Source organism: Chelonoidis abingdonii, chromosome 7, assembly GCF_003597395.2.
Source record: "Chelonoidis abingdonii isolate Lonesome George chromosome 7, CheloAbing_2.0, whole genome shotgun sequence".
Taxonomy (NCBI): Eukaryota; Metazoa; Chordata; order Testudines; family Testudinidae; genus Chelonoidis; species Chelonoidis abingdonii.
Window position 1 is genome coordinate 19,067,728 of NC_133775.1, and position 24,862 is coordinate 19,092,589.

The 24,862-nt window shown below is 39.9% G+C and overlaps 1 protein-coding gene across 3 annotated transcripts in view; it reads left to right on the forward strand.

Annotated features, from left to right (window-relative positions):
- The window catches only part of CACHD1 (cache domain containing 1), a 204,844-nt gene that overhangs the window by 160,860 nt on the left and 19,122 nt on the right, over positions 1-24,862 (forward strand). For all 3 annotated transcript variants that reach the window (XM_032795472.2, XM_032795473.2, XM_075067673.1), the window contains 6 exons: positions 7,065-7,182; positions 9,305-9,473; positions 11,892-12,034; positions 12,767-12,948; positions 15,140-15,250; positions 23,264-23,386. In XM_032795472.2, coding sequence (XP_032651363.1) covers positions 7,065-7,182; positions 9,305-9,473; positions 11,892-12,034; positions 12,767-12,948; positions 15,140-15,250; positions 23,264-23,386 — 846 coding nt within the window. The remainder of the gene's footprint in view (positions 1-7,064; positions 7,183-9,304; positions 9,474-11,891; positions 12,035-12,766; positions 12,949-15,139; positions 15,251-23,263; positions 23,387-24,862) is intronic.

The window sequence follows — 24,862 nt, forward strand, 5'->3', positions numbered from 1 at the left end:
CATACTTCCCTGTGTCGGCACGTAGAACAAGTCCTGATTATGCGCCTAGTAGTGGTCACGTCTTGCATAGTCAGGATGCTATGTTCATATGCAAAAACTGAGTTGTGTCACTCTGTTAAAATTCTCTGTATCTGAGATGGTTTGATCTTTTCTAGAATTATTTTTTTAATCCAGTTTGCTATTGGAATATAAATCTGCTCAGTGGGCTAAATTTAGTGTCTTTATTGAATGTAGATTTTAAAAAAAACCAGGCAATTTAATTAGACAGGATTGGCATTCTCTGCTTACAAGAAGCTCAGGAGTTAAGGTAGTATTAAAACTGAATCAACTCCTATCTGTGGAGTCAGGTCAGCTTTGAGATCAGTGATGATGACATGGGAAAATTGATACTACAGCAGCTTGGCAAGTGCCTGGTGGGGTGGCAGAGAGAGTTTCAAACACTATTATATACCCACTGGCCTTAAAATTACAAAGATCTAATCTGGGATGCTACTTTTTCAGAAGTGACACATTTTACAGTCTGTATTGTAGGGTGGCTACGGTGTTGTAGGGTAGGATCAAGGCTAACAAAGGAGCCTGAGAGAGTTAAGCACCTACATTCAATGAGATTTGGGCAAATATCCTTTAGGCTTCTTTGAAAATCCCAGCCAAAAAAGTTAGTACTATTTTCATTAATGAAAACTCCTATATAAAGGTGAGGGCCACAGTTTTAATGAAATAGATGCCTAAAGTTAGCGCCCTAATCCATACTGTAGTAACTACATAAATGGACAGATTTTCAAAAATGCTGTGCTCCTATCGCTATTCATTGTTGTGAAGATTTATGGAAGGATTGCTCTCTGTAAATACATCAGGGAGTGAGAGGAGGTAAACTAAGGGATAATTGTTGGGACAAGAACTAATAGATATGAACTGGCCATCAACAAGTGTAGGCTTGAAATTAGGTGAAGGTTTCTAACCATCAGAGAAGTGAAGTTCTGGAGCAATCTTCCAAAGGGAGGAATGTGGCCCAAAACCTTAACTTATTTCAGGACTGAGTTTGAAAAGTTAATGAAGGGAATGGTATGATGAGGTTGCCTACAATGATGTATAGCCAACCATGACTGGTAATAGCAAATATCTTCAATGGCAGAGATGGGACACTAGATGAAGTGGGCTCTGAGGTTACTATAGAGAATTCTTTCCCAGGTGTCCAGCTGGTGGGTCTGACCCACATGCTCAGGGTCTAACTGATCACTATATTTGGGATGAAGAAAGAATTTTCCCAAAGTCAGATTGGCGGAGACCCTTGAGGTTTTTCACCTTCCTCTGCAATGTGGAGCTGTCAAGGTTTTTTCCCCACTTTGAACTTTAGAGTTCATGAAGTGGGGACCTGCATGATCACTTTTAAGCTTAATTACTAGCTTAAATCTGGTACACTGCCACCAGCCAGAAGTTAGTGTCTGGCACACTTTCTGTTCCCCCAAAACCTTCCCTGGGGAACCCAAGACCCAAACCCTTTGGGTCTTAAAACAAGGAGAAATTAACTATCCCCCTCCTTTTCCCCCCAGACTCTCTCCTCCCTAGGTTGCCTTGAGAGGCTTACACTGATCCAAACTCCTTGGATCTTAAAACAAAGAGGAATTAACCATCCCTCCTCCTTTCCCCCCACCAATCCCTGGTGAGTTCAGACTCAGTCCCTTGGATTTTAAAACAAGGAAAAATCAGTCAGGTTCTTAAAAAGAAAGCTTTTAATTAAAGAAAGAAAAGATAAAAATTATCTCTGTAAAATCAGGTTGGAAAATGCTTTACAGGGTACTCAGATTCATATAGACTAGAGGGACCCCCCCACCCAGCCTGAGATTCAAAGTTACAGCAAACAAAGGTAAAAATCCTTCCAGCAAAAACACCATTTACAAGTTGAGGAAACAAACATAAGACTAATTCGCCTTGCCTGGCTATTACTTACTATATGAAACATGAAAGACTGATTCAGGAAGATTGGGAAAGCCTGGGTGTATGTCTTGTCCCTCTCAGTCCCGAGAGCGAACAACAAACCAAACAAACAGCACAAACAAAGGCTTCCCTCCACCAAGATTTGAAAGTATCTTGTCCCCCTATTGGTCCTCTGGTCAAGTGTCAGCCAGGTTTACTGAGCTGCTTAACCCTTTACAGGTAAAAGAGACATTAACCCTTAACCATCTGTTTATGACAGGGGCCTGGGTCACTTCCTTGTTGGAGTTAGAGTAAATGGTATATTCTCTGTATCTTGAAGTATTTAAATCAAGATTTGAGGACTTAAAAACATAAAACAGCCATACTGAGTCAAACCAATAGTTCATCTACTCCATTATCCTGTCTTCCAATAGTGGCCAATGCCAGATGCTTCAAAGGGAATGAACAGAACAAGGCAGTCATCAAGTGATGCATCCCCAGTCATCCAGCCCTAGCATCTGGCAGACAGAGCCTTAGGGACACCCAAAAGGTGGGGTTGCATCCCTGACCAACTTGGCTAATAGCCACTGATGGATCTATCCTTCATGAATTTATCTAATTCTTTTTTTAATCCAGTTATAGTTTTGGCCTTCATGACTTCCCTGGCAAGAAGTTCCACATGTTGACTGTGCATCGTGTGAAGTAGTACTTCCTTGTGTTTGTTTTAAACCTGCTGCCTATTCATTTCCTTGGGTAACCCCTAGTTCTTTTGCTATATGAAGGGGCAAATAACTCTTCCATATTCACTTTCTCTACACTATTCATGATTTTAAGGACCTCTATCATAGCTTCCTATGATAGAGGTCCTTAAAATCATGAATAGTGTAGAGAAAGTCATCAGATCTCCACTGGATCATCCTTGTTGGCATGTTTGCTGACCTCCTCAAAGAATTCTAATGGATTGGTGAGGCGTGATTTCCCTTTATAAAAGCTGTTATTGAGTCTTCCCCAACAAATCATGTTCATCTGCGTGTCTGATCATTCTGTTCTCTTTCTCAGTCATCTCTTTTCCAAGCTGAAAAGACTCAGACTTTTTAATCTCTTCTCATAAGGAAGCTGTTTGATATCCTTAATAATTTTTGTTGCCTTTCTCTGTATCTTTTCCATTTCTAATCTATCTTTTTTGAGCTGGGGCAGCCAGAACTGCATGTAGTACGCAAGGTGTGGGCGTACAATGGATTTATATAATGGCATTATAATATTTACCGCCTTATTATCTATCCATTTCCTAATGGTTCTTAATATTCTGTTCGGTTTTTTGACTGCCACTGCACACTGAGCCGATGATTTCAGAGATCTATCCACAATGCCTTCTTGAGAGATAACAGCTAATTTAGACCCCTTCATTTAGTCTGTATAGTTGAGATTATGCTTTCCAATGTTTCTTACTTTGCATTTATCAACATTGAATTTCATCTGCCATTGTGTTGCCCAGTCACCCAGCTTTGTGAGATCTTTGTAACTCTTTGCAGTCTGTTTTAGAACAACTATCCTGAATAATTTGTGTCATCTGCAAGCTTTGCCACCCTACAGTTTACCCCTTCTTCCAAATTATTTATGAATATGATGAACAGCACTGGTCTCAGCACAGATCTCTGAAAGACATCGCTATTTACCTCTCTCCATTCTGAAAAGTGATCATTTATTGCTACCCTTTATTTCTTGTTTTTTAACCAGTTACTGGTCCATAAGAGGACCTTCCCTCTTAATCCGTGACAGCTTAGTTTGCTTTAGAGGGACCTTGTCAAAGGCCTTCTGAAAGTCCAAGTACATTGTGTCCCCTGGATCACCCTTGTTGGCATGTTTGCTGACCACCTCAAAGAATTCTAATGGATTGGTGAGGCATGATTTCCCTTTATAAAAGCTATTATTGAGTCTTCCCCAACAAATCATGTTCATCTGTGTGTCTGATCATTCTGTTCTTAACTATAGTTTCAACCAGTTTGCCTGGTACTGAGGCTTAGCGTCCTGTAATTGCCAAGATCGCCCCTGGAGCCTTTTTAAAACATTGGTGTCACATTAGCTATCCTTCAGTCATCTGGATGCCAAAGTTAGTAGTTCTGCAGTTTCACATTTGAGTTCCTTCAGAACTCTTGGATGAATACCATCTGGTTCTGGGACTTACTGCTTTTAATTGATCAATTTGTTCCATAACCTCCCCTATGACACCTCAACCTGGGACAACTAGATTTGTCACCTAAAAAGAATCTCAGGTTTGGGAATCTCCCTCAAATCCTCTGCAGTGAAGACTGATGCAAAGAATTCATTTAGCTTCTCCAGAATGGGCTTGTCTTCCTTGAATTCTCCTTTAGCACCTTGATCATCCAGTGGCTCCACTTATTCTTTGGAAGGCTTCCTGCTTCTGATGTACTTAAAAATTGTTTTGCTGTTAGTTTTTGAGACTTCAGTAACTCAGCCAGAGGTTATGGGCCTATTATAGGAGTAGGTGGGTGAGGTTCTGTGGCCGACAATGCAAAGGAGATCAGACTAGATTATCATGATGGGGCCTTTTGGCCTGAAAGTCTGTGAGGAGGGGAGCTAGCTGCAGAAGGAGGAATACACAAGACAAGGCGGTGAGGTTGCTTGACGTTGCATGGAGTGCGTCATCTCGGAATTGATCATTTGTTTTATTGTTTAAATAAATCATTTGGAAACGAGGCATAGGTGAGTTTGATATGGTTGTTGGACAGGGCTGAGGATGTGTGTCAATGATGAAGAGGTGGAAAGGAGTTTCTATAAGTGCTTGGCTGGCTGAGTTCTTGGTGAAATGATTAATGTTGCTGTTTTTTTATTATATTTGTTGTATTGTTAATGATGCCTTAGGGTGCCTAGAGCCTTGGATAAGTGACTCTTTTATTTTAAATCTAAGTAAACAAATCAATAGATAATGTTTTCACCCCTCATATAACAAAAACCCGTCAAAATGAGTCAAATGATGAAATGGTTGGAAAGAATTATCAAGAAAAGACTTAATGAAGAGCTAGATTAGCAAGTAAGCAATAACCAATTTGGGTTTGGGAATATTGGAGGAGTAGTACAGGGAGAAATGCAATAAACTGAATTTAGTGTTTATGGACTTAAAGGAGGCTTATAACAGAGTTCCTAGTGAACTGATATGGTGGTACCTGTTGTCGCCCTGCCTTCCAGAGGCTTATGTTCAGACTATTATGGACACGTATGAGGGTAGTACAACAACAAGAAGCAGTTGCAGTGAGCCATTCACTATCAGAATAGGTCTACATCAAGGATCAATCTTAAACCCATTCCTAAATGTGATTGTAATGAACAGGAGATTAGGGGAGATTAGCTCCATGGAACATGCTTTTCACAGATGACATTTTTCTGTCAGGGAAATAAACATGAACTGGAAAGGTATCTAGAAAGACGAGGACTGCAGTAGGAGAAAATTGTTTATAACTCAGTCAAGAGAAGACTGAATACATGTGAGGCTTTACTGAAAAGGGACAGCAAGAAACCAATAAAAATAGTATTGAGTTACAATAAGAATGTGAGAGCTAGCAGTCGCATGAAAAGCACTTGGCGCAAATGGAGGGAATTGGTGGCAATTCTGTGTGATAAGAATGTGCCAATTAAACTAAAGAGCAAAATGTATAAGATCATGGTGGGGGAGGGCTAGCTCAGTGGTTTGAGCATTGGCCTGCTAAACCCAGGGTTGTGAGTTCAGTCTTTGAGGGGGCCATTTAGGGATCTGGGGCAAAAATCTGTCTGGGGATGTTTCCTGCTTTGAGCAGGGGGTTGGACTAGATGACCTCCTGAGGTCCCTTCCAACCCTGACATTCTATGATTAGCCCAGCCAAGATGTATGGGTTGAAATGCTGGCCAGTGTGGAAGAGAGAAGTACAACTACTTCATGCTGCTGAAGTGAGTAAGACAAGAACTGGCAAGTTACACAATGAAATGGTATGAGCCAAGATGCAGGTAATCCCCCATCATGGAAAAGCTGAGGACGCATCGACTGAGATGGCTGGGACATACGAGATGACAAGACATGGAACATGTTGGTCAGAGAGAACACAATCTAGTAGTTACAGGGCAAAGACTATAAGACCCAGAAAAAGGTAGTTCAAGACACTGAAGGAGGACATGAAGAAGGTTGGTGTCAGCTTGGAAGACACGCTTAACAGGAATGTTTGGAAATGAAGAACAAGAGCTGCCAACGCCAGCTAATGTGACACAGTGAAGGCAAAGAAGAACAAAAATCTGCTTCTTAGCTGGATAACACTCCAACAACAGTCACAGAAGGGTGCCTGTACATATTGTATTTACGTTCCCCGCACTCCAGCTCTACTACTTAGCTCCATTCTTAAAGGCAAGCATGGTATTAAAATATAGAAAACTCTTGGTCTTCAAGAGTGACTGACATTATCCTATGCTGCTAACAAAAATAGAATAGACAGAGATGCAGCATGATGTGCATGAACAGTTCTGCACATTGTAATTTAGAACTAATTTGAAATCTGTCGACCCTTTGTTCCTTTGAAATAGAGAGCTAATTAGTGCCATTCCAAAAGTAACATTATCTCAAGACAGGACAAACTATAATTGTGTTCTCTATGAACAGTGTTTAATTTGTAATGAAAGAGGTGATGGAGCTCAAACAATTAGGTGCTGGGGCTCAGGCAATATTTTTTACTTTCATAACTGACATGGCAAGCTCAGAGTGCTGGGGCTATGAACGGCCAAGCCTAGAGGTGCCAGGGCTATGAATGGCCAAGCCTAGAGGTGCCAGGGCTCAGCCCTGGCAAGCCCCAGCATGAATTAAACACTGTCTATATGAATTATTGAGTAGAAAATTAAGAACCAAGTTACCTCTGCTTCACCATTTGTACTGAAAAAGGCAAATCTTACTCAAACTGTACTACATTATACATGAGCGTAAATTAGCGTTAAAATAGATAAATGCATGAGCAGCAAACCAAAGCATTCTGTTCTTAATTAAATGCAGATTTTATCCACCCCTTTCATGACTAATCATGCTTTTTGTATAAACATGCAGTAGATGGTTTTGTCTGATTCACAACTTTTTCAGTATTGAATAAAATGATGGATATTATTTATTGTCCCCGTAGCCTCCCTCTGGGCAGTCAGATTATTACAGTCCCAGTGAACTCTTCGCTGTCTTGGCATGTAAACAAACTGAGAGAAATTGGAAAAGAAGCCTACAACGTCAGCTATGCCTGGAAAATGGTAAGAGATCTTACTTTTGAATGGTAGCATATAGTTTTAATGTATGTTAATATATTGAAGTTTGAATAGTTTGAATTTTAATTATACAGAAACAGTATGAATGTGTCTCTTATTATGGTAAATAATCTCACATTCCATGAAATTGTAGCTTCAAATTTATTATAATTTAACCCTCAGAGACACATGCATACAGGCCTGTGTATAGTGTGTGTGCTATTAATGTACACTCCATTATATGTTATATAATATATATGGCCACGCACAATTATAGTACATATTTTCCCAAGGGAAGAAAGTCTATACTGAACTATGTAACACTATAAAGTCTTAGAGCAAAACTCAAGTAGTTGAACATACAGACTCGAGATAAAAGTACAGACTTACACTATAGTGTTTGCATGTAGCTTATTATTGTTAAAATGCTGATACTAAGAAAAAAGAGAAAAAACTTTTAATTTTATTGGACACTTTCAAACTAATCATTGACTGAATTTTGGGGGTGTCATTTTAAATGCCAAATTGTCCCTTCCTTCTGTATACTGCTTAATGCAGTTTTGATAGAAACTCCAATATGAATAAACTTTAACAACATTGTTCACAATTAAGTCATTAAAATTTCCTTTTAAAAACATTAGTTGTAGTTATGCATTACTGCAAACCCTTATATCTGTATGGGGCATGAGTGTATCTTGTAATATGCAAGACTGAGTCAGGTACTCTCATATTCATAGGTATTTTATTTTCTGCGCTATGTCTGGTTTTCCCCAGTACATATTGCATCTGACTTGAATGCAAAATACCTTACAGAAATCTCTCAACACCAATTAAAACAACAAAATATCCCCAAATACTATCCTCAGTGGAGCAAAACACTCCTATGCATAATCTAGATGAATTCATAATTGCTAGATTCTTACAGAATAAAATCAATTAAAATGGAATGGAAACTATATGGAAGCTTTTAAGTCTGCTATAATCATTAGACAGATCATATTTAATGGGGGGATTTGGCAGACCAGCATCATTACCCAATTACAAGGGGGAAAAAAGATTCTAGCAGCCCATTCACTTTTCAGTTTATTTTGTGAACAAATCTGGGTACTTATCTTGACCAAGGAAATAAAATGAAATCTACAACTAGATACGATGCACGCACATTTTGCTAATACCAAGAATAATTGGCTAATTGCTTTGTCAACAAACCTAGCAGATACTGGTGGATCCTTTCCCTAAATTAATTTAAGTATAATCTAAGAGATTATGCTGAGAGTTTTAAGAGATTAAATCTGGCATCTTGTACCAGAAGTTCATGTAAGTGTGTTCCTGGAGCTAGTGTTGCCCTGTTGAAAGTCTCCGTTAAATATCAGACAGCCTTACAGTCTGGTAATACTTCTGCCAAGTTTTTCTAACCTGATGCACTAAAGTGTTCAAACCAGCAAAGCAAGCAATCCCTCCAACACTGGATTGGAGGAATAATGATGATGTCCTTGTATTATTGTTCATTTGTATTTTTCAAAATGGGAAACAGGCTACAAAGAGGTACATTGTATTCTCTTTCCATTTGTGAACTGCAGTTTTCTTGCAGTAATGAAGTTTCATAAAGTATCCACACAAAAGCATCAGAGTTTAGATATTATGTTTTAAAAAAATGTGAAAACAAAAATGTGTGTGCTAAGCATCAACTTTGAAGATTTTTTTTTAAAATATAACTCAATGGCTTTAATACCCTTGGGATAATTGATCAAAGCACATACCTTAGTTATGTGGACTGTACTGCTGCCATTGGAAACCCTAAAGTCTAAGGCCTCAATCCTGCATTTAGAACGATTTGGGCATGACCTGGCACCAATGCAGCACCTCCCCACAAAGTTATCTCTATAGAATCAGGGCCTTACTCCTGAAGTATGGGGAAATTCAGCAATTTCTAGAGGTGATTAATTTCACAGAGAGAGTAGGGAATATGCTGCCTTGGCATATGGGTAAAGGTGATGCCACCTTCCAGTGTACAAGAAACTGAGGAATTAAAAAAGTGTGTGTGTGTGGGTTGGGGGGAGAATAGAAAATCCAATTACATAAAACCTCCAACTTTTTTTCAGTCTAATTTTTAGCCCTTGTTTTTCAGGCACAAGACACCTCCTTCATTCTTTGTGTTGTGGTAATACAGCCAGAAATACCTGTTAAACAGCTCAAGAATCTGAACACCGTCCCTAGCAGCAAGCTGCTGTATCATCGACTGGATCTATTGGGCCAGCCCAATGCCTGTCTGCACTTCAAGCAGCTGGCGACCTTAGGTACAACAATCCCTCAACTCATCTTTATGTCATGCACATTTTTGTAGAACTGATTGGAAAATAGAAAACATCGTTAGTTACAATCCTTGTGAAATTGTTTCTCTTTAAAAAAAAAAAAATTAGAAAATTTCGCTTGAAAGGTTTTTTTTTATGCTGCTTCACTTTTTTCACTGCTTCACTTTTTCTGATTATAGCTAAACTGTGCAGCCCTTACATTCGTGGCACTTAGTCACCTGAGTATTCCTCTGCAATTCGGGAACTGCTCAGGTGAGTAAGTGCTTACTAAAATGAGAGTTGCACAGTTTAATTCTTAGAAAATAGGGTATAGAGGCTGTTGACTTTGGATTTATGCAAATTCTTCACAGACATAAATATTTAATATCATCCATCTGTGTGAAGAAATCAGAAGATATAGCTCATGAGGAAGTCAGAATTTGAATATTCTTGGAAATCTTTTAATGTGAGCTTTTCCAGATCTCTTAAACCTAAATAAAAATTTCAAGATCAGTAATACATCTTTCAAAAAAGAATATTTCGTCTTTCTACATATCAAACTTTGTAATCAACTCCATTTCAGAATTTGCATTGATGTCATGGACAGAGGGATTTGGCCTCAGAATAATATAATAATACAAGTTTTAATATATAGAAAAGAGATAATTGTTTATAATCCTTTTAAGAAAGATGAATCTAGAGATTGTATACAAGTTTGAAAGGTTTGCAGTCTTACACATTTGAAGATTAAAATTCTGATTTCTCCCTGGAGTTTAAACTAAACTACTCATAAACAGAGTAACTGTTCATGAAAAAGGACATAGGCATCATTGTTTGACAACTCAGCAAAGACATTTGCTCATTGTATGGTGGTGCTCAAAACAGCTAATAAGATGTTGGACTGTATTACAGAGGAACTAGATGATGATATGGAAACTATTGTGTCATTATATAAAACACTACGTTCTTGTCTTGAATATAGTACCTAGTTTTGATAAAAGGGAACTGCATACTTGTCTCACCTTAGAAAAGATGTGACATAAATGGAAAAAGTCCAGGGACACACGCCAATAATGTTGAGAAACTCAGTATGAGAAAAAATATAATTGATTTAGACAATTTATGCTGGAAAGCAGATGAGGAAATACAATAGAAGTTTATTAAGTGATGACTGGGGTAGGTAAGGCTGCTACATGTGCAGTGGCATGCTTTGGGAGTGGTGTGGGAAAATGAAGAACCTTTCCACTGTGTGAGTGTATTGTCTCTCTAAGGTGCTGGGAATTTCTTCCCCTGAAGACAGTTGCACGCTGAGAAAAACAGTAAGATGAACATTATGTGGTTCCCCTTTATCAAATATTCAAGAAAAAGAAACAATTTCTCAGCATCCCAGCCCTTGCATTAGCACTATGTGATTTTTGTTTGTTTATGTTCTGTTTTGGCTTTGCCTTTTAAATATCACATTTCTTGCTCAATGAAAGCATACACCCAGACTATTCTCACATCTCTTGTAGCCACTCCTTTTTGCCCCCTTGTTCATGTTAGCAAACTCCCTCCACCAGTTTTGTCAGACTTGTGTCTTTTGTGCCTCTCCCTGTGTTAATGACCTGAAAGTCACAGCTGGTGTTCGAGGTGGGCTCTGCAGAGTCCTACCTAAACCCAGTTTTCTCTCACAAAGTTCTTTGAGTCCCATCATTGGCTTCCTCATTCTCCATGTATTGCGCTTACCTTCACAACTTATTTGTATTATTTTATCATGTCATTTTAGCCATCCCTTCACTCTACCAATGTCAGCCTTCATCACACCTTTGTCAGCTTCTGTTGCCAGCACCTTTGCACTTTTTGTCCCAAGGCTAAAATCCACATTAAGCCACTACCCTGTCTTCCTCAAGAGCCCACCTTAGGAGTTGCTTCTTCTGCAATGCTGCAGAACGCTGTCAGCTGATAATGGCTAGACAGGCAGTGAAGTGAGGCTGCTGTTACTTATCTGCTTGTTTTCCTTAAGACATTGAAACCACCACCATCTACAGCAAGACACTCAAATCCTCTCTACCTTACGAAAAGGTGCACGTAACCAGCCTGTTCAAAGCCATGCTCATCTGACTCTGAAATAGACATTTTACTGTAACCTGCATTGTAACATTCCAAAGTTTGAAATGAAAAGTAGGTTTCAAAACAAAAGGGGACATGATCTGTGCTTCTAGGTCTTACTGTTATTATTTGGGGTGATAATCCTCGTGCTTCCAGGCAAAAACTGATCAGCTTGTGTCAGGAAGAGAGTCCCTCCCCTCCATACTGTACCTTCATTATACGGGCTATAGTCTTAAACAGGATACTACGTCAGATGGTGTTCTGTGATGGGGTGGCATGTATTATATACCAAACATAGTGATTTGGTTTTAATCCTCTAATGCATGGTTATTTCAGAAAGTCCCACGGTAATGCTGTCTGCAGGTAGTTTTTCTTCTCCATATGAACATCTGAGCCAACCTGAGACCAAACGGATGGTGGAGCACTACACAGCATACCTCAGCGACAACACCCGTCTTATTGCTAACCCCGGGCTTAAAGTATGCTATTTAAATCCCTCTTCTTCCTCTCTTCCCCTACCCTGCCCTTATTGGTCACCATGCTGTCCCCATTTCACAGGTGTCCTTTGGGTTGGCTCTTGGCCTGTGGGAGCATTGGGCATGTAGGATACGAAGATTTTCGTCTCTTGCTGCAGAGACACTGTGCTCAGCCCTTCTGGCTTCGAGAAGCAGTGTGAACTAGTGCTTGGAGAAGCAATCTGAACTAGGTTGAAATGGAATCCTGTACACTCCTCAGCTGGGTGGATAGGGGCTCTGACATGAGGGCTTCAAGGCTGGTGGAGAAATGGGAGGGGGGAAGGGGCTCAGAGACCACAGGGGTGGAGGTTTTCCACAGGAAGAAAGTTTACAAGCTGCAATTAGAATTAACAATATGCAGAACGGTGCTGTGATAAACATTGGGTCAGAAGATACCTTTGTGTGTTTATGCATTTAAATGAGAAAACTTTGTTTTATGTACAAATGGGGCAGTATTTATATTTATCTGAAGTGAAAAGCAAATGTGAAAAGCTGTGCAGATAATAACAATATTTCATTAGAACAAGCTTTTTTCTTTACTTGGAATTTGCTAGATCCATCTGATGTGGGAAGATTTTAAAGAAGTAATTGGGTTTAGATTATCTCTGATAGGTCTTTAGGAAACCCTGCAAGCAGCTTATTATCTTTTCTTGCAAGTCTTAAAGGAACCCTGCTAGGTCTGTCTTTGTTTTGCAGTTCTCTGTCAGAAATGAAGTAATGGCTACCAGTCACGTCACAGATGAATGGATGACACAAATGGAAATGAGTAGCTTGAACAGTTACATTGTCCGCCGTTACATAGCAACGCCCAATGGGGTGCTCAGAATTTATCCTGGTTCTCTCATGGACAAAGCATTTGATCCCACTAGGAGACAATGGTGAGTTTTAGGGTCCCATTATCAAAGGTTTCAAAAATCTTAGAGGGTAATAATGTTGCACCAGGGAAAATATTTCATGTAGGATTAATAAGAAGGCCATGTTTGTAAAGGATATTTAAATACATTTCTAATTAGATAATTTATATGCTTGGTAAAATATATTGTGTTTAATAGTAATTTCACTAGAATCTTTATTTGCTGTAAATCATAACTCTTTACTGTGATTGTTTCTATTTCTTATCCCCTTATACAGCATAAGAATAAAAATATTTACACTTGGAACTAAGGTCCATGCAGTTACTTTATTCGTCCTTTAGGATCTATCAGCATTATTTTCAGCTCCTCATGGCAATTTTGGTTCTTGATACTTTATGCAGCAGTTTTTGTTTGCGATGGATTTTCTTACTGTATTTCAAAATAGGAATTCTCTGGCTAAGTGCATAATTAATAGCTGCAGTTAACATGATTCAGGACAATATTTATATATGTGTGTGTGTGTATATATATATATATTTTTTACAAATGAGATTTTACATGAGAGAAATCTCTTGAGTGTGTTTTAACATATGCTTTGTTAAAAGAAGCCAGACAGGTGGTGCTGCAGTGTGGCTCTGAACAATCAAGTTAGAGACTGGGATACATAAGTAAACTTAGGATTCCTACCGTGAGGCTTTATTAGCACGGCTCTAAATCACTGGTGGCATTGCTTGTTCCACAGCTCCACTACCCTACATCTCCCCTGAAAAATAGTTACCATAGTTAACTTCTGGACTGGCAATACTCACCTTTCTTAGGGTCTTTTTCCTCTCCAAAGTTCAATCATTTACATTTGTGTAGTCAAAATACTGAACATAAATTTAAGATTTTTGCTGTAATTTTTCTCTTCACACAGTTAGATGGCTTTGTGGAGCTCACACTATAAATGAACTGTATACTGCAGTGGTGGGCATCCTATGGCTCATCAGGGTAACCTGATTGTGGGCCACAAGACATTTTACTGACATTGACCGTCCACAGGCACGGCTCCCTGCAGCTCTCAGTGGCCACAGTTTGCCGTTCCCAGCTAATGGGAGCTGTGGGAAGTGGCGGGCCGCAGGGATGTTCTGGCTGCCACTTCCCGCAGCTCCCATTGGCCGGGAATGGCGAACTGTGAAAATGGGAGCTGCGGGGGGCCATACCTGCAGGTGGTCAACATCAGCAAAATGTCTCACGGCCCACAATCAGATTACCCTGATGGGCCGCAGGTTGCCCACCACGATATACAAGATTTACAAACACCTTTTTCCCTTTATTTAGAAAATAAATGTTTGTGTGTGTCTATAGACCCCTCTCCCCCTCTGCACTCCCCTCCCACCCCTGAGAAAAGGGATTCTATCAACTTGAAAGCTAATAAATTCTTTAAAAAATGAGGAGTCATTTCAGGTATTGCCCCTGACACTGTCTACCAGCTTTTGTGATTTTTACATTCACATTTTTCTTTTCCTGGGTAAAAAAACACACACAAACAACAAGGGAAACTGTTTGGCTATAAAGCAGACAACAGTGAAATTGTCTCTGCTCAAAGTGATGTCAAATGTGCAAAGTAAACAAATTGGAAAAAGAGAGAAACAGTTTTACTTTCACCTCTTACAGTTAGAGAACCTGGAAGTGTTACTTGTCACAATGATGTTAAAAAATTCTGATGCAAGTGTGAGTTACTTTAGGTGGCAGTAACCCTAGAAATTAATAATATGTAATATTCATTTTCTAACAGCTTTTTAAGTTTGCATGTGAGTTTTGTTTGTATAAAAGAATGCTTTCACCTTTTCTCCTATATTTTCTACACAGTGAATTGAACCATACTTTGTTGAAGGATGGTTTTTAAATCCAACATTATTCAGAATAAGATTTGATTTAAATAATCTAAATATTTTACTTTACTTTAATGTGATACAGTGAAATGTGTTTGTACAGAATAATGTAGTATGATTTTTCATGTTGAGTAACATTATCCTACTGAGTTAGCCTGTTTTGGGCCCTGATCCTGCTTACATAAAAACTCCTACTTAACTTCCAACGCAGTGAACAGTCTCTTTGATGTCAGTAGTGCTGCTTATAGGGCATTCAGTTAAATACTTGTGTAAGCCTCATTTTTTACATTTAAAATGACTGGTTTTCATTCATAAATAATGCTTGGTTTGGTCTTTACTAGGTACTTGCATGCAGTGGCTAATCCGGGGCTAATAACTTTCACTGGTCCCTATTTAGATGTTGGAGGAGCTGGCTATGTTGTTACAATCAGCCACACTGTTCATTCTTCAAGGTAAAATTTCATTTTGAATATTTGATCAATCCAAAAATCTGTGAATTGACTTGTAAAGATTTTATCTGTGATTAATTATTTTTGCTAGAGCCCCAGTAGGCCAGGTGCTTCCCAATGGGATCAGGCACAATGCTCGTTCTAAAAAAGCCTTCAGTAAAATGGAAAGAATATACACAGATGCAGGGGAAACATCCAATTGAAGCTCTGTTTCTGGAAAAGCCATTTTGGGGGAGAGTCGCACAGATTGGTCTTTTGGAGGTTTATCAAAGCTTAAGTTATAAGACCAATTTCCCTCCCCTCTTTGCAGTTGCTAGCCTTGTGTTATGCCACTAGCTTTTTGTTGAGGATTTGTAGAAAATAAGCCCATCTTCTAGTTAAACTTCTTCTGTGTATGTTTGACTACATCCTTCCTCCTCTACTTGAAGGAAAAACTTTATCTTGTTTCATGTGCGTTCTTTCTCTAAATCAGGGGTCGGCAACCTTCAGCAGCTCCCAGTGGCTGCGGTTTGCTACTCCTGGCAGGGCCGACTCTAGGCACCAGCATCCAAAGCATGTGCTTTTCAAGGGGGGGCACTCCAGCCCTGGTTCATGGCCAGTGGGAGCCGTGGGAAGCGGCTTATGTCCCTGTGTCCCACGCCGCTTCCTGCAGCTCCCATTGGCTGGGAAAAATCAACCACGGCCAATGGGAGCTGCAGGGGGCCGTGCCTGCGAATGATCAACATAAACAAAATGTCTCACCGCCCGCCAGCGGATTACCCTGATGGGCTGTGTGCCGAAGGTTGCGACCCCTGCTCTAAGTGGTACTCATGTTAGATCTATTTTTTCCAGTATAGACATAAGAAATGCACACTTTCTCAGTTGGTCACTTACACTCTCTCTCTCTCTCTCTCCTATATATTAATAACCTCCTCTTTTCCTATCCCCTCCTCTGCACAAGACAACCAAGTATATGCCATGTATATCCCAGCATACAATTTTTAATTTCCTTGAGACAACATTCTTCTCTTAATAAGGTCTAATGAAGAAAAATTAATGTTTGAGCCAGACTGTGGCTATCAGCCAGCGGTTCCATTGAGCAGCACTGGCACAATGCCTTCTGAAACACAGGGGAAGCATGCAACGCCCTTAGAAGATGGTTCAATATACACTCCTCTCTGCACACAGCCAGTTCCCTACACCGTTGTTCCCGTTTTGGGGAGTCTAGTGCCATTGGTGGTGAGAGACTTGTACAACCCTTGCACTCACTGGGCTATGCGCAGTTTTCCACCCCTAATCAGGAGAGCAGGGAAGTTAGGGGAGGGTAGCTTCCGCCAACCTCTTCGGCTGCCTGTGTGCCTATGCATGGTCTATGCATGAGAGCAGCTTTGTTAGTTTTCATAGTGAATGTCATGGCATATTGGTCATGGACTATATTCTGGGTCAAAGGAAATAGAGCAGCCAGATTTCACACAAATTTTAAACTGGGATTTGCATGTTGGGAGATTATATCTGTGTCCCCCTGAACTTTTTAGCATGTTACACTGTCAGCTTTCGGCCCCTTCACTATCTGGGAGCATAAATTTGTATAGCCCCTTTGAAAGCTTCTGCTCTTCTAATTAGCTTTGCATCTAACATGGCTATGTGTTTTTTTAAAATGAGAACGTTCTCTTCTTTCCTCATTGCTTCAATTCCGGTATATTTTCAGATCCTCATAGCTTGAGTTATTTATTTACAATATCGTCTTAGTCAGGTCTGTCTTATGGGTACCGATGTGAGCAATGCTGTGTCTGTACCCAGACTTTGGTCTGTGAAGCAGTTACGGGGGGTCTGGAGGAGGAGCAGGAAAGCCTGTGCCATGGGAGAAGAGAAAGGCAGCAGGAAGCAGTAGAGACAGGGACAGAACAGAACAGATAGGAGAGGAAGATGAGATAGCCAAATACACTGATCAACTTTTTCCTCAATTTCCTGAAATTACTGTTCCATGTAAGTAATTGCTGTATTTGCCATAGTGATGTTACATGGTCATAATTGGGAGGGAAGGTAATTTGCACATTTGCAAATGGGGAAGGTAGGGCCATAAGACACTTTGAGGGTATATCAAACTCAGGCTAACCCCCCTTCGGGCTAACACCTAATGCCCCTTCCATCTACACACACGTCGTGCTGACCCAGGATCCCATGCGGATGGAAGGTCTGAGTCAAGCCGGGTCTCAGCATTCAAGTCCTGTTGCTTTGCTGTATAGACTCATGCTCTGGGAGTCTGCCAAAAGTACCCACAGGCTGACTTTCTTTGTCCTCCAGACAGTCAAGTGGCTAGAGTGGCCACATTTTGGGAGGGTATGTGGGTGGGATATGAATGGCCGGACTCCGGCCCACATCATTCAGTGTCGATGCTGGAGCCTCAGATTGGGACCCAAGGTTCAGCAATTCCTAATCTGGGGTTTCAAATGAGTATTAGATGCTCAAGCCCTAGGTTAACAAAACCAGGGTCTGCTAACTCAGGCTCTACTAAATCTGAGCTTACATTGCAATGTAGACATACCCTGAATTTCTCTATATGAAATGTTGAGAGCCCCTGGCCTGTGCCATTCAAAACTTAGAGCTTAGCCATTGTGTGCTAGAATGTCCAAAAATTTATTTGTTTATATGGGGAAAAACTGTACATCCCAGCCTCTACATGCACAGACAGGAAATAAATCAAAACAAAAGAGCCATCCCCACTTCTGGAACAACACACCACCATAGCTATAAATACCATCCTGATGTAGGAAAATACATTTTGTGTATTGCTGATTCTTCTATGACTTAAAAAAAATTAAAAAATAAAAAAAGTTAATGTGAGGCCTCCCATTTTAAGAAAACGTTCAGTGTGTTTCAATTCGTTTCTGACTTGACATTCATTGCTGCATGTCTTCTGTCATTACTGTCAAGAGACTCTGAGGAGAGGGATGAGGTTTTATATATAAAACCTTTTCACATGTTGAAGTGATCCTTTGTGATTCAGAGATTAGATGGTTTAAAATAATTTGTCTTCAGGCCAGACATCCAACCAAATGATGAGATTCCATCAGATTAGGGTATACAATCCTTAGAGTTGAGTTTTCACTTCTATAGCATACTTCATATTGAACACCTTCTTAATATTCCTGCTTGGAGACACTGTATTATTTCAGAAGTACATATTAGCCACTCAGTTTGGTTTGTATGAGGGATCTGTTCCAGCGTTTTCATTGGCGAGCCATCTGTTATACACACTCCAGCTAACATCCCAGCAGGAAGAACTTGGTTTCTAGCATTGCTCTGCTAAATAGTTCACTTGGCCAGCTCTGAGTTGGGGACATTAGTGGCAGTGCTGTTTCTAAACACTAAAATATTGAGGGCTGCTTTTAGTTTTTCTACAGAAATATGTAGACTTTGTTTGATCTTTCCCACAGCAAAACGTCTGTCCATCGTCCTTTGCAGGAGCATCAGTCAGGGTTACGTAACTATGTGGCGCTTTTCGCATAGGGAATCATTTAAGAAAATAAGAGCTTCTTCTCTGAGGACGAAAATGTACTGGCTCTTTGTGGTGATATATCAATTTTTTATTTTTTATTCTGTTTTGTTTAATAAGAGACAGTTCAGATCATTTCAGGGAGACTTATATAGTTGTCATTGAGGCATTGCTTGATCTAAAGGATATTGTCCCCTGGGGTAAACCCCCAAATTAGGTTTTGTGTTTAAAAAAACATTCCAAAGGCCTAATGTTTTCATTAGAAACAGCTATTCAGATTAAAACAGTTCCTGCTGCTGTTTGGGAACTAATATCACGGCATTATGTTACTAGGAAGTAAAATTGCAAAGAGACCTATGAACAAAAGTGAAACTGATCAATAAATTTTCATTGTTCAAGCTGAATGAAATATCCCAAGAAAATAAACAGCAGCGAGAAGTAAGATGTTTTCATTGTAATAATCTAAATTGTAATTAATAACAGAAGTTAATTTCCTCTTTCAAATATAATTTTTCATTTGATTGTGCCTCTTAACATCTTTCATGCTCTCAGCCAATGTGATCATCTTGTTCATCCCTTGCCCAATGCACAATACTTGAACAACTTCTGTTGATGTTTGATGTCATCAGAATACATCAGTGAAATGACTGTTTCTCTCTTGTTCCTATTATATACGGCATAGTATTTGCTTCCAAAGGTTCAGAAAAAGACAATCCATGCACAAAATAATGTTTTTTCTAATACAGAATATATCAGATAATTGGAAGGGATTAGTGCCCAAAAGTTAAGTTAAAATAATACTTTTAGAAGCCTTTTGTAGAGCTTATACAGAGAGAGGGGGGGGGGGAGGACATCTTCAGGACATTATAGTTCTCCTTCTTGTTATATAGAACCAAATATATTTGTATTACATTGGAATCTTTTCTCCCTGAAATTTTTTAAGATAAGAACAGATTTAATTTAATGTATCTATTAAAAGACTTTATGCTTGAACTGTCCAAAGGGATTTTTAGGTAAAATATAGCTATGGACAAAAAGTCTTAATTAGTGCTGTCGCTGGGAAGATATTTTGTCATTATTTACCTTTATAGGATTAAACTTCAAGAACTAAGTTAGCAAAACCATCCTCTGAAGTGCCACTAGTAACATTTTTGAGACTGCAAACCAGTCTTTGCCCACTCTGTGTTCTGTAATGTCTACCTGACTTGCACATTTAAATAGATATGACCTCATGTTTCTGTGGATTTTTGCCCTCACAAAATTAAAGGCACAATTTTTGTGCGGCTCAGTTTTGTGCAGGGGTCAGTTTTAGGATTGACTGACTGAAATTATGGACCTCAGTGCATATATTGTGGAACAACATGAGCATTATCACTTCATCAGGCCAGCGTTCTTTTCGATGGGTGGAGTCATAGCACAGACAGGTTTCTTTAGTCCACTAAAGCTGATGGATCTGCTTTTTGTTTGTGTGCAAAATCATCAGCTGGTCAGCATCTGTAATAATGGCAAAGAAGCCCCCGCTGCATCATGAGGCCAGCTGTTCAGTTCCAGTGGCTGGTGTATCTATGCATTTACTTTTTGATTCTATCTTCACGGATGAAATTCCTTTTAAAAGTTTCAAAATAGTATTAAATTAAATAGGTCTATTCTCCCATTAATATATACGGTGCTTAGAAGGGAAACAGGCATTAACATAATCTCTGGTGAGTGGGTATACAGCAGTCGTCCCTAGACTTTTCAGGGTCACACACTCCTTAACACCCAGTCCAGGAGCCAGGACTGGAAGCACTCTTGGTGGGGGAAGATGCGGACAGGGGTAAGAGGGCTGAGGGCAGATCTGGAGCCAGGGCCAGGAGCAGGGCAAGGGCTGGGTGCGGCGCCATGTCTGGGTGCGAGGCCAGGAGCCAGAGCTATGACTGGGGGCAGGGCTGGAGCAGAGTTAAGAGCAGAACAGGGCAGGGTGGTGCTCCCTTCTCGCAACCCATAGGGGCTGGCCCGGGCCCTACTGTGCCCCCTCCCAGAACATTCCTTCGCACCCCCTGTAGGGGGGCATGCCCCATAGTTTGGGAACCTCTGGTCTACAGTATCCCAAAGAAGAGGGTACCTTCTTCCTGTCACACACACTCATGATGCTCCTAGGAGGAGGCCCTGCCAAACCAGACAGCAGCATGGGCTTTTGAGGGTTAAATCCTGGAAGAGTGTGGAGGTGGGAAGAAGTTCGTGTCCTATCGAGAAGAGCCTGGGCTCAGGGACCTTTATAGGGAGCATCTAGGCTACTCTGCTGAAAAAGGAAGAAGGATTTGCCAGGACAGGGTGCTTTGGAAACACAAGTGATGTCATAAGAGATGATGTTCTCTTTGTTGTTTTGTTTGGAGTTAGGGTGACCAGATGTCCCGATTTTATAGGGACAGTCCCGATATTTGGGGCTTTTCACACTTGCTATCTGGTCACCCTATTTGGACTTCTCAGGCTCTTATCCTGCTTAAAGGGAACATCGCTGGAGATTTTGCTGGTTTGGGCTCTTTTAGTGGAACAAGAACCTTCTAAACAAACCAGGACCCTAAGAAAGCATATTGTTTTGTTGTGAACTTTCTAACCGGCCCCCAGTCTCCGGCCACGAGCACTCTTGGGAGTACTGCACAGTTAATGGAAAAAACAGCACGAGTGGGAAAATAAAAGCAAATGATTGAGGAATAGGAGAGCTTTCCAGCACTGTTGTGAAAAATACTTTGGCATATGTGCTCTAAGATTGTGTTTTGTAGGTCTTTGATGTGACAGTTGCTATGGTAACCATGTGTATTCTTGAGCTGCTGAGCAAAATAGGGACACTAGCAGACCTCCACATATGGACAGGATACTATAATGCGCAGCAGCTGCTGCTGCTGCTCTTAATCATCCACAAAAACTGAAGATCCTGCTTTATTCCTGAATGTGAATTTTCATGACTTTTCCAAGTGCGGTTTCTTTATGCTGGAAAATTACATTGTGGCAGAACATGTTAACTAACATGATTTTACATGCAATTTAGCCCTCAGTATATGTCTATCATCATGTCATCTTGACAGGATGTTAAACATGGCAGTCTTTGTCTGCAAGGAATGTTTAGTATTAGTATAGTATTAACTATATTTTCAGCCCCTAATGTGCTTGTACATGAACCATTTTTTTGCCAGCTGACTGAGGTTTGTAATCACACATCAGTGGCATAAAAGCCAGAGGTGTGAACTGTCCTATACAGAAAGAAGATTTTGAAGAACTGCAGAAAACGGTTTAAAAAAAGAAAAAGTGTGAAAGATGGTGTCATCTTGTGTTCTGCTCTCTGCTTTGTAGCTTCCAATCTATTTGAAGTAATAAACATTATGACCAGAAGGGGGCAACCTCTCTTTATGTTAGAGAAGATTACACTTTAAAGAGTTTAAACTATATAAGTAATAAAGGCAAAGCTTTAGATTAAGAATAAAAACAAATTCCGCGCCCACCCCCCGCTCCCCTGGAGATTTCACATAATCTGAAGAGGGGCTTCATGTTCCCTTTGGCATGGTAGGAGAGTGAGTGAAAAGCCATAAAAATTGTAATAAGCAGAAGGTCTGCAGGCCACTCTGTTCCCTAGAAGCTGAAAAGGTTCTTTAAGCAGCATCCTCCCCCAGGAACCAGGTATTGCTCTGTAATTGGTGCTGAGCATAAGGGGGGCTGTGAACTGTGGTGATGCCAGGGGAGGAGGTTGTTGTTTTCTATTTTGTTTAGGGTATTTTTAACCCTAACTTACATTGTTATATGTGTAATGAAAGTGAATATCTGTTGGCCCCTTAAATTACCTGCTTAGATAACTTCTCCATGTTTGAGCCTTTCATCTCACTTTCCAGCAAAAAATTACTCTGGAATAATGAAGACCAGATCTTATGGTATAAGGGAATGCAGTGGAAAATGAGTCTTTCTGGTATCTGAGGCTTTCTTCTCTACAGACTCTTGCTATAGAAAGAGTGCAAGTGATGTGCTCAAGCAAAACATCTGGAAGAAGGACTCTCATTCTTACTGTGCTCTCTGCTATGCAAGGGATACAAGCTGAATCACTAAGGAAATACTGGGTGGGCTGTATATAAATGAGATAAAATGCAGGGAGATAACTTTGGGTTTCTTCAGCACTCAGCCAGGATCCTGTTCCATTGTGGGATATACCCAGGTTTAACACCTTAGCTGGTAAAGGTAAAACCTAGGTGGGAGCATTTTGTTCACCTTGACCAGCAATCGCATGTTAAAATACAACTGTCCTGTTCACAGTGGGTTTCAAAATATGTTAGTTAAAACATTTCAGAAAATGTGTATTATAAAATATCTTTTATCCTAAGCTAGATAAGCCTGAAAAGGGTATGAGCTACACTTCTTAACCGAGTGCAGATCTGAGCCTGTGTGGGTGTCATTTACATGCTCGGGGGGTTGGATGCCTGTCTGTATTTACTTCATATCAAACTCAGCAATCTAAAGTATTTTGAATGCTCAGTTATTCATATAGTCTTCCAACCGGCTTCTCTTTTTCTATTTAGTGCACAAATGTCGTCAGGACATTCTGTGGCTGTGATGGGCATTGACTTTACTCTAAGGTACTTCTATAAGGTTCTAATGGACTTGCTACCAGTTTGCAACCAAGATGGAGGCAACAAAATAAGGTACACCTTTGGGTTACCGAGTTAACCTTAGTCTTACCTTTCATGTGGTATATCTTCAAACTTTCTGTTCCTTGCTCTGGCTCACGCTCCTGTATTGCAATCTGCAGTCATTATCCTCATCAGGACAATCTGGACTCTTGATATCCAACATTGAACGTTATGAACAATCAATAAAATATAAAAAGGGGAAATAATTCATTCTTTCTTGTATTATTCAGGCTTAATACAAATGCCTATAAATCCATTATAAGATGAACACAGCTTCCATTCATTCTGTTACTCGTTGTTATCCTGGAGTATTTTTAGATACTTAGCTGATGACACTGACGGTATGAAAGAACAAAGTTTATTTACGTATGAAAATCACGCAATCCCCTTAATTGATTTGAAGCATAAATATTAAGCACTATTTTGTTTAAGTTGTCACATCAAATAAGTAATACTACAAATGTAGTGTAATATGCCTGGTCTCATTTTTGGTGCATAATTTTAACTTGGCGTGGCCAACACATGTCTGAGTGTTTCATTTTCCTCTTGGCCTTCCACTGAAGACTCTCACTATGAAAATTCTCTATATTATGGATAGAGTAGCTTGATAAAGTATTTTTGGAATGCTTAAAGGAGATCTTGAATTAAGGTAAAAATGTATGTGACACTTGTTTTTATGTTTTTGTGGTGTATAAAAAAGGCTTGTCAGTGATTTTGCCTTGGGATTTTTTGTTTTGTTTTCACTTTTGTTTTTGTCAAAAACAAATAGTAATAAAAGGGATGGGTGCCTCCTTTTTTTCAACTTTACAATATCATAAATATCAAGTCTTGGGTTACGTACTTTGCTGTAACTCTCCATCACAGGACACAGAATTGGGTGCTCTCAGCCCTGGAAAGCACTAAGATGTTGAATCTGTTTTGGGTTTTTTTCAGAGCATATCTTCCAAGTGTTTGTCAGGGATTTGATTTTAAATTGGTGTCCTCAAGGCCAAACCAAAAAAAACCCAACCCCAAACAGTCAGACTGAACAATATGAATAAAAATAATTTCCGATCTCCAGTCAATCAGGATACATCCTATGGTATTTGTGATCATAAGTCTACTAGTTTGCGAGTTGTCTATGACATCTTCCAGGAGAAACAGGAGACAAGACCTGAATTTCTAATGTAAAAACAAAAGTTGGGTAGGAAAAAAATTCTGTTAACTTTTCATGCCTCCTTCTTATATTGTCAATGGTACAACCCTATCTGTTTTTTTTGTGCAGGTTACCTTTAACATTATGTATGTGGGGTTTTTTTACATTTGGGTGATACAGTCAGGACTTTACACTGTACACGCAGTTGTGGGAATTGTACACTTGTAAAGCATCTCCTGCAGTTTCTCATAGCCCCAGGCAGAAGGCAGGGGATGCATGCACAGCTGCAGGACCCAGCCAAAGCTATGGTTAAGCTGGGGGACTTTAGCTCTACTCCTGCTGAGTTCTTCGGG